Source organism: Girardinichthys multiradiatus, chromosome 5, assembly GCF_021462225.1.
Source record: "Girardinichthys multiradiatus isolate DD_20200921_A chromosome 5, DD_fGirMul_XY1, whole genome shotgun sequence".
NCBI lineage: Eukaryota > Metazoa > Chordata > Actinopteri > Cyprinodontiformes > Goodeidae > Girardinichthys > Girardinichthys multiradiatus.
In genome coordinates, this window is record NC_061798.1 from 19,177,661 (window position 1) to 19,189,935 (window position 12,275).

The window sequence follows — 12,275 nt, forward strand, 5'->3', positions numbered from 1 at the left end:
TTACCGCCTTTGTTTTTTTCTATGGGAATAATGTTAGCCAAAGCTCCAACATTGGCTCCATCCAGAATACAGAAAGCTCTGAACTCAGCAGTGTTTCAGCAGTACTTTCTATGGGAAAAACAGAAAGAGCACACAACGTTATTGGCAATAATACTTCCATCAATGGCTCCATTCAAAATATCAACACCACTGAGATGACGGATAAAGAACAAAAAGTTAAACACGAACAGTTGCAAAAACTGCATTAATGGAGAATAGAATAATGAAATAAAGGGAGGAAAAGCGGTCAGTAACTGTCAGTGGTCTGAGCCGACAGCAGCATGACAATAGAAAAACCTCAGCCTAATTGTCATAAAATCTCCAACACAGAACAATTTAGTCCAGCTCTCAATGTTTATTTTTTAATCTCGCTGAGAAAACTGTTGTACATCTAGCAAAGCAACCAGTGATGATGTTGATTTAAAATAATCAAACCATTAGGTCTGTTTTTGCTTTAGTGGACTATTTCAGAGCTGGCCTGTTACACATACAACTTGGTGGCGGTCCCGCTGTACGACACGCTCGGCACAGAGGCCATCGGCTACATTATCGAAAAAGGTATGAGCAAATTCCTTCACTGTATACTGTATTATGAACAAGGAACTGAAAAGGTTAACTGTTTATTATGTTGTATTTGTCTATGTTTCAGCCTCTATCTCAACAGTGATTTGTGACGTGGCTGACAAGGCCCGGATGATTCTGGACTGCATCAGCGGGCAGGGAAAGACAGTGAAGACCATCGTTCTCATGGAAGCTTTTGATAGGGATCTGGTGAGCCGAGGAACACAGAGCGGGGTTGAGATACTAAGTCTGAAGGAGTTTGAGGTGAGGGTTTGGCTTGTTTGTGCTGCATTTTACTGTTTCCTGTGCAAAACCAGAAAATGTTACACATTTATGTCAAAAAAGATTTTTGTTCTGTTTTTCAGGCCATTGGGAAAGCTAATCATCAGAAACCGACAGTGAGTAGAAACAGCAAACATCATCTGACCTGATCAACAAAAAAACTGCTCCTAATTCTTAATACGTTAACACCAAAATGCTTGACTTTCTTGTCAAAACTCCATCTATAATAAATGATTCTTATTTTGCACTTTTATCCAATACATATGCAACATCTGTGATCTAATTACAGCCTCCTAAAGCAGATGACCTGGCAATCATCTGCTTTACATCTGGAACCACAGGTATACCCAGAAATCAGGTCGCATTAACACTTTCTGACTCTACAATATGTGTTATCCCTATTTTTTCTGAGCTTTAATGTTTTCAATGCAGGAAACCCTAAAGGTGCAATGCTTACTCATGGAAATGTAATTTCCAACACCGCAGCGTTCCTTAAAGTAACACAGGTAAATAAAAATCACCTTCAAAGCTTTTACTTTGACTCATCTTGGAATCTGACAGACAAAATAAGCAAAATTGACAATATGTCCTCTTAAAATCAGGATTTTTAGGATTTTGTTTTGCAAAAGTATTCATACCTATTAAACTTTGAAACAGTTTGTCACTTAAAAGCTACAAACTTTAATGTATTTTACAGGGAGTGAAGAGATAGACCAACACCAAGTAGTGCATAACCGAGAAGTACAAGGAATATTCCACAATTTTCCTTGCACTTCAAAATTTTTTTCAATATTTTGCAAATAATAAATCTGAAAGGTGTGACATCCATTTGTTTTCAGCCATTTTATATTTGATTCCCTCTAAATAAATTAAATTGCAATCAACTGCCTTCAGATGTCTCCTAGAAAACAGGATCCACCTTTAAATATATCCTGCTATTCTGTTAAGGCCTCAGTTTATTAGTGAACATTAGTGAATAAACAAATTTTATTTAAATAAGTTTTATTTTTTGAAAAAACTAAATGTGCCATTTTCATTCGACTTCATAGTTATGTACTACCGTACTTTGTGTTGCCTCTCACACAAAATTCAAATAAAATCCATTGAAGTTTGAGGTTGTAACAGGACAATATGTCGTTCTGTTCCAGGGCTATTAACATTTTAGCAAAGCATTGATAATCTGTAGATGGGGTAGTTAGATCCCTCTGTTTGACCTTCTCTGATTCCCTCTCTATCCTGCGCCCTCCTCCTCTGTGAATGGTTGTCCAGGGCACACTGAAGCCAGGTCCCAAAGATGTGCTCATTTCCTTCCTCCCTCTGGCTCACATGTTTGAGAGGGTGGTAGAGGTACAGTAACTGAGCGATTTGACTTGCATACCTGCACGTGTTTTCTCTGTGTCCTCTGCAGATACACAGCATGCTGAACGTCCATGACATTCATATATCCTATCTCCCCCTAGCTCACATGTTTGAACGGGTTGTGCAGGTATGTTGTGGACCTAATATACTATACTTTAACTAATATTTGCAGCAATTTCTTATTAATAGTGGAGAACTTCTTTTAGCGTTATAGTAAGGCTATCAAAGCCCCATTTTTTGGGGGTCTTTTTACCCAGTGACGACATTTTAAATCTGTCTAGTGCAACACCTCTATTTAGATTGTGGCTTAAAGCATTGATGTGGAAGTAAACAAGCAAATAATTTATGTAATTTCATATATGTTAAAAATATACAATAAAACTAATTGTGTTGTTCTTTCGGGGCTGATATTGATGAAGTAGCAACTCACTTGAGATGTAGGAGTTTAAACATCTCTTGGGAGGAGAGCAGCATCACATGCAAGCAGCTGGGGGACGTACCTAAGAATCAGTGTTATTTGCTGGGCAGCAATATCTCTCCAACAGGTGGCATCCAAAGTCTCCATGTAACCAAATTTTATACTGGCCCAAGGGTGGTGGGACTCCCTACCACTTCCATCACCACTTGAGATTTTAGCCCAGATATCCACCAGAGCCTCAGAATATAGCTTTTCCAGCAGACCAGGCATCGACCAGCTACTGATATGAAGGTTTTAAAACTTTATGCCTTTCAAGCCACAAAATAATTCTGATATACATTTCATATGACCTAAAGTCCTAACAATGTGCCTTAAAATGTGCTAGTGTGACCGCAGTTTTCTTTGGCTGTGTGGAGCATACAGTAATGCAGCCCTGCTCCTCCCCGACCTGTTGTAGTACACTGCCAGCCAGTCTGCTATCAAAGCATATAGCCTCACTAACTAGCCAGCTAATATTAGCTTCTTATACTTGCAGTTTTACTCTTTGCATAAATACAGCGATACAATGAAACCAGATAATTACGTCAATTACATCCTTCCATACCGTTTCAGTTTCCCTCACATTTCCTATGAGAATGAGATCAGTGCTTTGTAAAGGCCACTCCAAACCATTGACTTTTCCTCCTTAATTCACTTGGCAACTAATAACGAGAACTGAAGGACCTATTGGGCCTAGCTTTTAACTTCCTTGCTGTTGTCTTGAAATGTTGCATAAATGTTTTTACATAATGTTCTTTCCTCCTTATGCCACCTATTTTGTGAAGTGCATCAGTGCCTCTTGCAGCAATAAACAGCCACAGCATGATGCTGCCACTTCCATACTTCACAGTTGGGATGGTGTAAAATAATGATAGTCATTATGGCCAAACACTTCAATTTTAGTTGGTTAAGACCAAAGAACATGTCTCAGAAGATATGGTCTTTGTCCCTCTGTGGATTTGCAAATTGTGATCTGGCTTTTTATGTTGCCATTGGAGTAACGGCGTCTTCCTGTCTGAGCGGCCTTTCGGCCCATGTCAATCCATGACTTGTATCACTGCTGATAATGACACTCTCTTATGAGTTTCAACTAGCATCCCCGCAAGGTCCATTGCAGTGCATCACATCAAAATATTTCACTTAAACGTTGCTAATTAAATCAGAACTTTTACAAGGCTTTGACATCATCACGTGGGCTTTCCCAAATTGTTTAAAGGTATAGTATGCAAAAGTTTAAATCTGAAGAAAACGTTTTCTAAAAAAAATGATCTCTCCCATTATTCTGCCACTTGATATTGTAAATACTTTTGGTAATCCTAATTCACCTAAAACAGGAAAACTTTGCTCTGATTAAATGTTAGAAAGAGATGTGAAGAAAATCCCAATGTGTCTTTTTATACAGAGCTTGCAAATAACTCTTTTCAACTATATTTTTACTCAAGATTATGATACCGTTAGGATATCATACCAGGCCATGCCCAGTGCAGACCCGTTCCTTTTTCTCCTGGTTGGAAGGATGTTAGCTATCAGCCCACTTGCACATACAGCTGCACTAGAAAACATTGATATGGAACCATCAAAACAAAGACAGCAGTCCTTAAAAGGAACTCACCAGCACCATATTGCACCATGTCAGTGGATGCGCATCCGTTACTTTACTTTACTTTCAGGTGTACGTTGTACCTGCAGCCATGGAAGTGATTGGAACCCCGGAATTCACTGATTTGGTGGTGACCCAATACTTTTGGCAATATAGTGTACCTTAACAGGAAAAAGCAGCAATGTAGCTATTTCATGCAACTGCCTCTCAGCTCTAATCCATGTATGGTTAATCGCTCAGCTGCCCAGCCTCCCTCACCAAGCACACCGCATTATGTGCTCCTTCACTCGGTTAGCGGGCTGCCTCCTCAGGAGTTTCTTGTTCAGCATCTCCTCCCTAATATGTAACTTTGATCTTTAGAATCAGCTTTATTGGCCAGAATTTTGTGCACTAACAAGAAATTTTACTTTAGACAAAATAAAATAAAATATAAAAGGAACAGTATTTACATGTATGTGTATGTATAACCATTTTATTAATATGTCTTGGAAGGTTATCCTTATTGCCAGTGAAAACCAAACATGCTTCATAAGTGCCAGCAGCCAAAAGTTGCTTTTACTAGAGCAAGGGTGGCCTCTTTGAACCTGTGCTGCCTTTCTTAAACAATTAATTGTATGTATGAGTTAAGTGGGGGTTTATTTTATGACATGGACAGCAGAAAACAAAGCTCAAGCAATCTGTGTTCCTCCCAAAATGTTCTCAAGTGGTTGCTCTCAAACCTGAGGTGTTGTGTCAGCACCATTGTAAACTAATACTACCATAAAACTCAGCCTTATTGACAGGAGGAAATTGGGATTTATTTTTCCATGGACGCCTTGAGAAGAGATCAAAATTGGTTTGTAGATGGTGCCCTCCAGTGGTTCTAAAAATCCCAGTTGTGATTTAAAGTACGAACGAGTGGCGTGTTTTTCTTCCTCAGGGTGTCATCCTCATCCACGGGGCACGGATAGGCTACTTCCAAGGGGATATCCGCCTCCTAATGGATGATCTAAAAACTCTGCAGCCAACAGTCTTCCCCGTCGTCCCCCGTCTCCTCAACCGCATGTTTGACAAGGTCAGATGGTGCTTGATCTTTCTTTATCTATGGTGTTGCTCTACTTAGTTTATTTGCCTTGGTGTGGAGTAATTGATATATTCTCATTTCTCTACAGGTTTTCAGCCAGGCCAACACACCTCTAAAAAGATGGCTGCTAGATTTTGCCTTCAGAAGGAAGGAAGCAGAGCTCAAAAATGGAGTGATGAGAAAGGACAGCATGTGGGACAAACTCATCTTCAAAAAAGTACAAGTAAGAAAAATAATACATTTTGTATTCCATTCCTTGGCCTCATAAAAAGTTAGACTATAAAAACATTTAACCAGGACTAAGGTGAACTGGGGTTTAAATGAAAGCATACACAGTAGTAGGTTTTAAGCACAGTTTAAAGTATCCCTCAATATCAAGAAATAAAGGCCATGTTTATTTTAACAACTAAATTTCAGCATGTATTTAATCTTTACAGGTGAGCCTGGGTGGACAGGTGAGACTCATGATCACCGGAGCAGCACCCGTATCTCCAACCATTCTGACTTTCCTGCGAGCTGCTCTCGGCTGTCAGGTCAGTCAAATTAATGCCCGTCACATCTGTGTATTTATCATTATGATTAGAGTCAAATGTGTTTTCATCAACACTAAGTAAAGAGATCTGATTGGTTATACATTACTCACAAAAACTTGGATATATTTGGCTTTTGGGTGAAATTTATGGAAAACATACAACACCACACTAATATTATATAATAAAAGTAGGGCATTTAAGTAGATACATGCAATGGGGATTTCCTCATCTCAAACAATTTATTGAAACAAAAGCCAGCAACAGTGTTATACCACAACAAAAAATGTCAATGTCTTATTAACATGTCATGTGACCTTGAGCATCAATTGCAGCTTGACAACGACGTCTCATGATGTTCACAAGTCAACTTATTGTCCGTTGAGGCATGACATCCCACTCTTCTTGAAGGACGGCCCTCGGGTCATTGAGGTTCTGGGGTAAAGTTACGAGGTTCTAGATGGTGACTGAGCTGATTCCATAGGTTTTCTATAGGTTTCAAGTCTGGAGAAAATGCAGGACACTCCATTCGAGGTACCCCAGTCTCCTGCAGTTGTTCCCTAATGATGCGACCTTGATGACCTGGAGCATTGTTGTCCATGAAGATGAAATTAGGCCTGTGTTGTTCATGCAGGGGAACCATGACAGGATTAATGATGTTACTCAGGTAGTATGGGCTCGTCACTCTACCATTCAGTGTAGAGCACCACCACCACCATCAAAGGCTCATTTGGTGACAGCAGTGGCTGATGCACAGCGTTCTCCTTGACGTCTCCAACAGCATTTCTGCTAAACGTGAATCGACTCTCATCAGAGAACAGCAATGAGGCCCACAGGTCCCTCGTCTAGCATAAATGCTCCCAGGCCCATGACAGACAATTATGCCTGTGCCTGGTGGAGTGGTCAGGTACCCTTGCAGGTCGTCCAGCATGCCGACCATACTGATGTAAACGGTTTCGAATGATCTGGCACGACATGAGTTCCTCTCATCTCCCTTAAATATGCCTGGAGTTGAGTGGCATTCATCATGGGTTTCTGCAGGGCACTGTTCACAATGAACCGGTTATCAGTGTTGGATGTGGCCAAAGGATGTCCACTTCTTTGACTTTCTGTGACTCTTCCAGTCTATCTCTGTTGCAACCTGCTGGTAATACTCTAAGCTCAGTGGCCACGTCCATCTGAGAACATCCTGTTTGAAGCCCAACAATGGCGAGGTACTGCGGGATCAACTGTTAGATGTCGTCTTGGTCTCATGATGTCAGTCAAAAACACCTAAACACTATTTATTGCACTAAAAACGTGTACTTTACATCACAAATGCCACCACTAACATCAGCATTTCCTACAGTTCTACGAAGGCTACGGGCAGACCGAATGCACAGCTGGGTGCACCATGTCCATGCCTGGAGACTGGTCAGCAGGTAAAGCTTTCAGTCTTTTACAAAGTGTTGCCTAAGCTTCAATTGAGAAGGCCATGCTATGAGGAAACGCAGCGTCTGAGGACAATAATGTGTAAATAAATGAAAGTAAACATGAGTGTTGTGTCCTCAGGTCATGTCGGGCCTCCTTTGCCATGCAATGCCGTAAAAGTGGTGGATGTGGCAGAAATGAATTACCTAGCAGCCAATGGAGAAGGAGAGGTGAGGCTCAAGCTCTATTATAGTCCGCCATCTTGGGTGTCTCCATATCGCTTTATGCGTTTCACAACAATGCAACATTGCATACTCTTTTGACCATGGTTAAGTATCTAGAGTCGTTACAGCCTCCTGATTACACCATGTACCTCGAGAAAATTGCGATCATCAACAAGGTGGCAGTACGCCTGTTGGGTTTGTTTAGTGCAAATCCGGACGATTGGCAGCAATGTCTTGCAATTTCAAATCATTCTCTTCCATTCCTTTTCCAGCTTTCTTTGAAGTCTGATCTGCTGATCATTACTATTTTCCTTAAGGACTGTTAAGACATACAAACTAATGTGTGCAAACATTGTTTTATTTCAGCGGTTAAATGTAGCAACAATTGATCATAAAAGTTTATTGATAGAGATAAGTTTTGTATCCAACAGAATATGAAAGAATTGCAAGATTAACCCCACTGTGCATCAAAGCACTTGTCCCTCATCTTTATCTGATTTTTATTAAATCCCAAAACAAAGTGCATCAAACAATACAAGCTGTTGACTGAGAAAAATGGCAGGAGTTCTTAGTTTTGCTACATTTAATAAATTGAAAAATAAATCTTTGACCTGCTGATCACGGATCAGAGCTGATCAAGGCAAAAACGATTGAATATGATTGGTGCATCTCTAGCATACAAACAGAAACAAGTCAATATTAAGTCCTTAAATACTTTTTACTGGTTGCAGTAAAAAAAAAAGAGGACACCATGAAGTTTGTGCATTTGGATATTTATTTCATGAATAGATTAAATAATGTAAAGAAGTAGTGGTACTGGCCTGATTCTCTGTGGATTTATCACTGAAGATTTATTTTGGTTTTTATCTCATGTTTTCTTTTACTGGTATTACATCAACATGCTTGAAGCGAATGTGCATGTCACAAAAACAGATACAAGCCTATGAATAGGCTTAATACACAAAAATGTCTAAAATCGAGTGTATGGGAAATGGGATGTGTATCTTTAAATACAAGATTAACAATGATAGGAAGAGAACATTAGCCTGTTGGAAAGTTACATGTCGATCTGTAACCTGTGTTTTATTGCAGGTGTGTGTCAAAGGAGAAAACGTATTCAAGGGATACTTGAAAGACCCTGAGAGAACAGCAGAGGCAATCGACAAGGATGGATGGCTGCACACAGGAGACATTGGGAAATGGCTTCCAGTAAATAAAATACAGTAGCAATGTAAAATTGGGATTACAAATTATAGAGTTTTAAGCTTTAAAAACGCTTGTATTTGTTGCAGAATGGTGTTCTGAAGATCATTGACCGGAAGAAACATATTTTCAAGCTGGCGCAAGGAGAGTACATCGCCCCGGAGAAAATAGAGACCATTTATAACCGCAGCGATCCAGTGGCTCAGATATTTGTTCACGGTGACAGCTTAAAGGTTAATTTTTCATACAGATTCACCTTAAAGAAACTAACCTTTGTTTGCATAATGCTGCAAACATTTTTGCTTCATTTAGCTTTCTTTCTTCTTGTGTCTTAGGCATGCCTAGTGGGGATAGTGGTACCGGATCCAGACTTTTTACCTTTTTGGGCCAAGAAAAAAGGATTTGAGGGAACCTACCTCGAGCTGTGCAAGAACAAGGTTAGATTTAATAAAAGCGGCAATCTAATCACACAGCTCTAGATTTCAGGTCTGACGCGTGTTTTTCCATTGTTATTTTTAAGGACCTAAAGGGGGCCATTCTGGAGGACATCCTGAATTTGGGCAAAGAAGCTGGACTTAAGTCTTTTGAACAGGTGACTCATGTTGGCTAAAACTTTTTGCCACTTCAAAAAACTTTGTAGAAGTAATGCAACAACATATTTTACCAGTTTAAATTTACATGCATTCACAAAGCAGCCATTCTGGAATGATTATGAAGACGCAAAACCCAAGCTACTCATTTATCTTGATCTCTCTGTTCCACTGTAGGTGAGAGACATTGCATTACATCCTGAGATGTTTAGTGTCCAAAACGGTCTGCTGACCCCCACCCTGAAGGCCAAGAGGAACGAGCTGCGGAGTCACTTCAGAGAGCAGATTGATGAACTTTATGCCAATATCAAAATGTGAGCTGGAACTGACCGACCGCATGGCCACACAAACAACCAAATCATTTCTACAGAAGAATCTCTGTATTTTGTCTGCTGGGTGACAGTTCAAATCATTTCATAGGAGATGTTGCAAACAAACAGGGAAATGAATGTCCATTTAATACATTACCTTGATGAAACATTGTACAGGAAAACATCACAAAGAGTAAATGTGAGCTCCTTATGCCTTCACTGCCATTAGACCTCCTTATTGTAAAAAAATTTGAGCTCTTGAAAAATTCTTTACCTTTTTATTCTGGCAGAAGACTTGCTAACTAGAGAGCTTTTACATTGACTCAGTCAGAACTATTTATATGCCAAGCTATTTAATGATTTGGTTAACTATTTAAGTTGGTATTTAATGTGATAATCAAGCCTGTAAATAGTTTATGTGCTGGAAAACTATTTGTATGCAGAATAGCATGTCTGAGACTCTGTAGTTATAAAATCCTGCATTCCTGAGTGTCTCAGTATAGAAGGCTGAAGGGCAGACTTCATTAGGCTGTATCAAAAAGGTTCAGATAAGAGTCTGTTTGGGTTCATGTGCCTTTGCTTCGTTTATGTATAGTGCATGTAAAATATTTAATGTAGCTGTATTGTACAAGCAGATATTTCTATATAAAAACAACACATTTAAGTTCTCATCCAAAAAGTTGACAAGCATAAAACCATAAAAACAAGAGTTTTATTCTCAACATCACCAGTGTTAATTAAAGTTGCCCCTATCACAGCTTTCCAGTTTTGGTCAGCTTTAACGTTTGTTGGGCTTTCAATTTTAGCCAATCCTGATTTCTCTTTAGGAGCTAGAACATAAAGAGATACGAGAACAGCAAAGAAACAATTTCATCTTCTAACCTTCGAATGGTGAGTGATCATTAATCAGTTATGTTGGGAGCAGTGGTGATGTCACGCCATGTGTGAGAGGCATGTCCCTGTAAAACAAGACTTTAATATAATTTTTAATCAAAGACAAAATTATTACGCAGTTGACATTTTAAGCATACGACCATCTGCACTGATGGCATTTCAAACACCCCATTGAGACAGAAAATGGCTCATTTCCAGTCTTCTCTCCATTACATTATAGCGCCCACACCAAAGAGTGTCGTTTTTCCTGCAGTCTGGTTGCATTTAGGTATGGTGCGCTCGCTGATCTGAAAAAGATCAAATTTTTGAGCGTCTAACCGGCTGGCTGGTCACATCAGAGCCAATCAAGCTGATACCTCAGTGCATCTCTACTATAAACGCTTAAAAGCTACATTTTACAGCTGCGGTTTAAAGTTTGAACAGTATGACTTAAAAATGTGTCCAGAGGCCTTTTTTTTCCTTTATATTCATCATATGGATGATGAAACACTAGAAGGTACTGAGGGTCTGTTTGTGCAGACCCATAAGTCATGTGAAATCCTAAGTCGCCTTTATAACAACCCTAAGGGACTTAGTTTTCTGCTCATCTTACAACTTACCGTCCCTCTCAATTCTGGGACCCGTGAAATGTTTATTCCCAATTTGAACAAATACAAATTAACTTCGCACAACACTCCCCATACAAATATCTACTCTGATGACAACAAAAACAAATAAACAAGGTATTGCCAAAGTAGTAGTACATATTTGAATTCCTTGCTCCCAACATCTGCAGGGAAAATAGATCTAACTCAACCACAAAACCTGAAGTACGAAAAAAACAGTAAATGCATCTTGAAGAAAGCTATCATAAAACACAGTTGATCAAATTTAGCATCATTGTAAATGTCAATTTATTAACATTTAAAAGTGAATCTGTTTGAAATGTGTGTGTGATATAGTGGAAGTAAACCAGTTAAATCGAGACATCATAGTTCATTTCAACAGCTTTACTGGTAAGTGTTTTTAGTCATAAACAGTTACACCAGAACAAATTACCAACTAATGTTTTGTCAAGAAGGGAATTATAACATTTATGTTTATTATGTGTTTATAACAAAATTTGTTATAAACACAGTGTGAAAGCTGTGCTGCTAATATTTACAAAAATGGTACTTTCCTGGGTCAAGTTTAAAGTTTCAATTTAAAACATGGAGGCCCACAGGTCTCAATATAAAGATTTGTAAACTTGAATATATATTTGACTCACCTGCTTTGAAGGAAGATGTTTTCTTGTGATCATTTTCCGAACGACAGTTTTTCTAAATTAATTCAGATGTCCTTCAATGATGGTCTGAAATGTATAGGCCGTCTAAAAAACAAAAATGTCTTCTCGTTTCAATTTAGTGTGCTTCTCTGCAAAACTCAACATATCAAGAGCTCCTTGATGTTAAAAGCTCTGCTACTTGTTTATGGCTTGTATAAAAAAAAGAAATGGGGAAAAATTAAGTTTTCTTTGAAATGTAGAGCATAGGATCTTTGTCAAATAAAATATTTTCTTTCAGAAGTTTTGTGCAAGTGTTATTTATCAGTTTATCTTTTATAACCCTCTTTTTGTTTTTTGTAATGGTCTATGATATGTACAGTTGTGTTACTCAAGAGGTTTGGGCCCCAATAATTATTCAAAAACAACATTTAAACAAGTAATGAAAGGCTTATGACATTTAAGTGAATCTGTACTAGTTTTTAATCTTTTTTTCTTTTTTCTGCCTG

At 38.8% G+C, this 12,275-nt stretch overlaps 1 protein-coding gene across 3 annotated transcripts in view; it reads left to right on the plus strand.

Moving 5' to 3' along the window:
* Positions 1-12,069, plus strand: part of acsl1a (acyl-CoA synthetase long chain family member 1a) — a 30,032-nt gene extending 17,963 nt beyond the window's left edge. For 2 of the 3 annotated variants that reach the window (XM_047365018.1, XM_047365016.1), the window contains exons 6-21: positions 498-597; positions 689-864; positions 966-998; positions 1,172-1,223; positions 1,315-1,388; positions 2,291-2,368; positions 5,218-5,352; positions 5,450-5,584; positions 5,799-5,894; positions 7,240-7,312; positions 7,443-7,531; positions 8,618-8,734; positions 8,818-8,961; positions 9,064-9,165; positions 9,249-9,320; positions 9,496-12,069. In XM_047365018.1, the coding sequence (XP_047220974.1) occupies positions 498-597; positions 689-864; positions 966-998; positions 1,172-1,223; positions 1,315-1,388; positions 2,291-2,368; positions 5,218-5,352; positions 5,450-5,584; positions 5,799-5,894; positions 7,240-7,312; positions 7,443-7,531; positions 8,618-8,734; positions 8,818-8,961; positions 9,064-9,165; positions 9,249-9,320; positions 9,496-9,636 (1,617 nt within the window). In that variant the 3' untranslated portion in view covers positions 9,637-12,069. Of the gene's footprint in view, positions 1-497; positions 598-688; positions 865-965; positions 999-1,171; positions 1,224-1,314; positions 1,389-2,151; positions 2,230-2,290; positions 2,369-5,217; positions 5,353-5,449; positions 5,585-5,798; positions 5,895-7,239; positions 7,313-7,442; positions 7,532-8,617; positions 8,735-8,817; positions 8,962-9,063; positions 9,166-9,248; positions 9,321-9,495 lie in introns of all 3 variants that reach the window. The other variant, XM_047365017.1, reaches the window with a different exon arrangement.
* Positions 12,070-12,275: the final 206 nt, after the last annotated feature.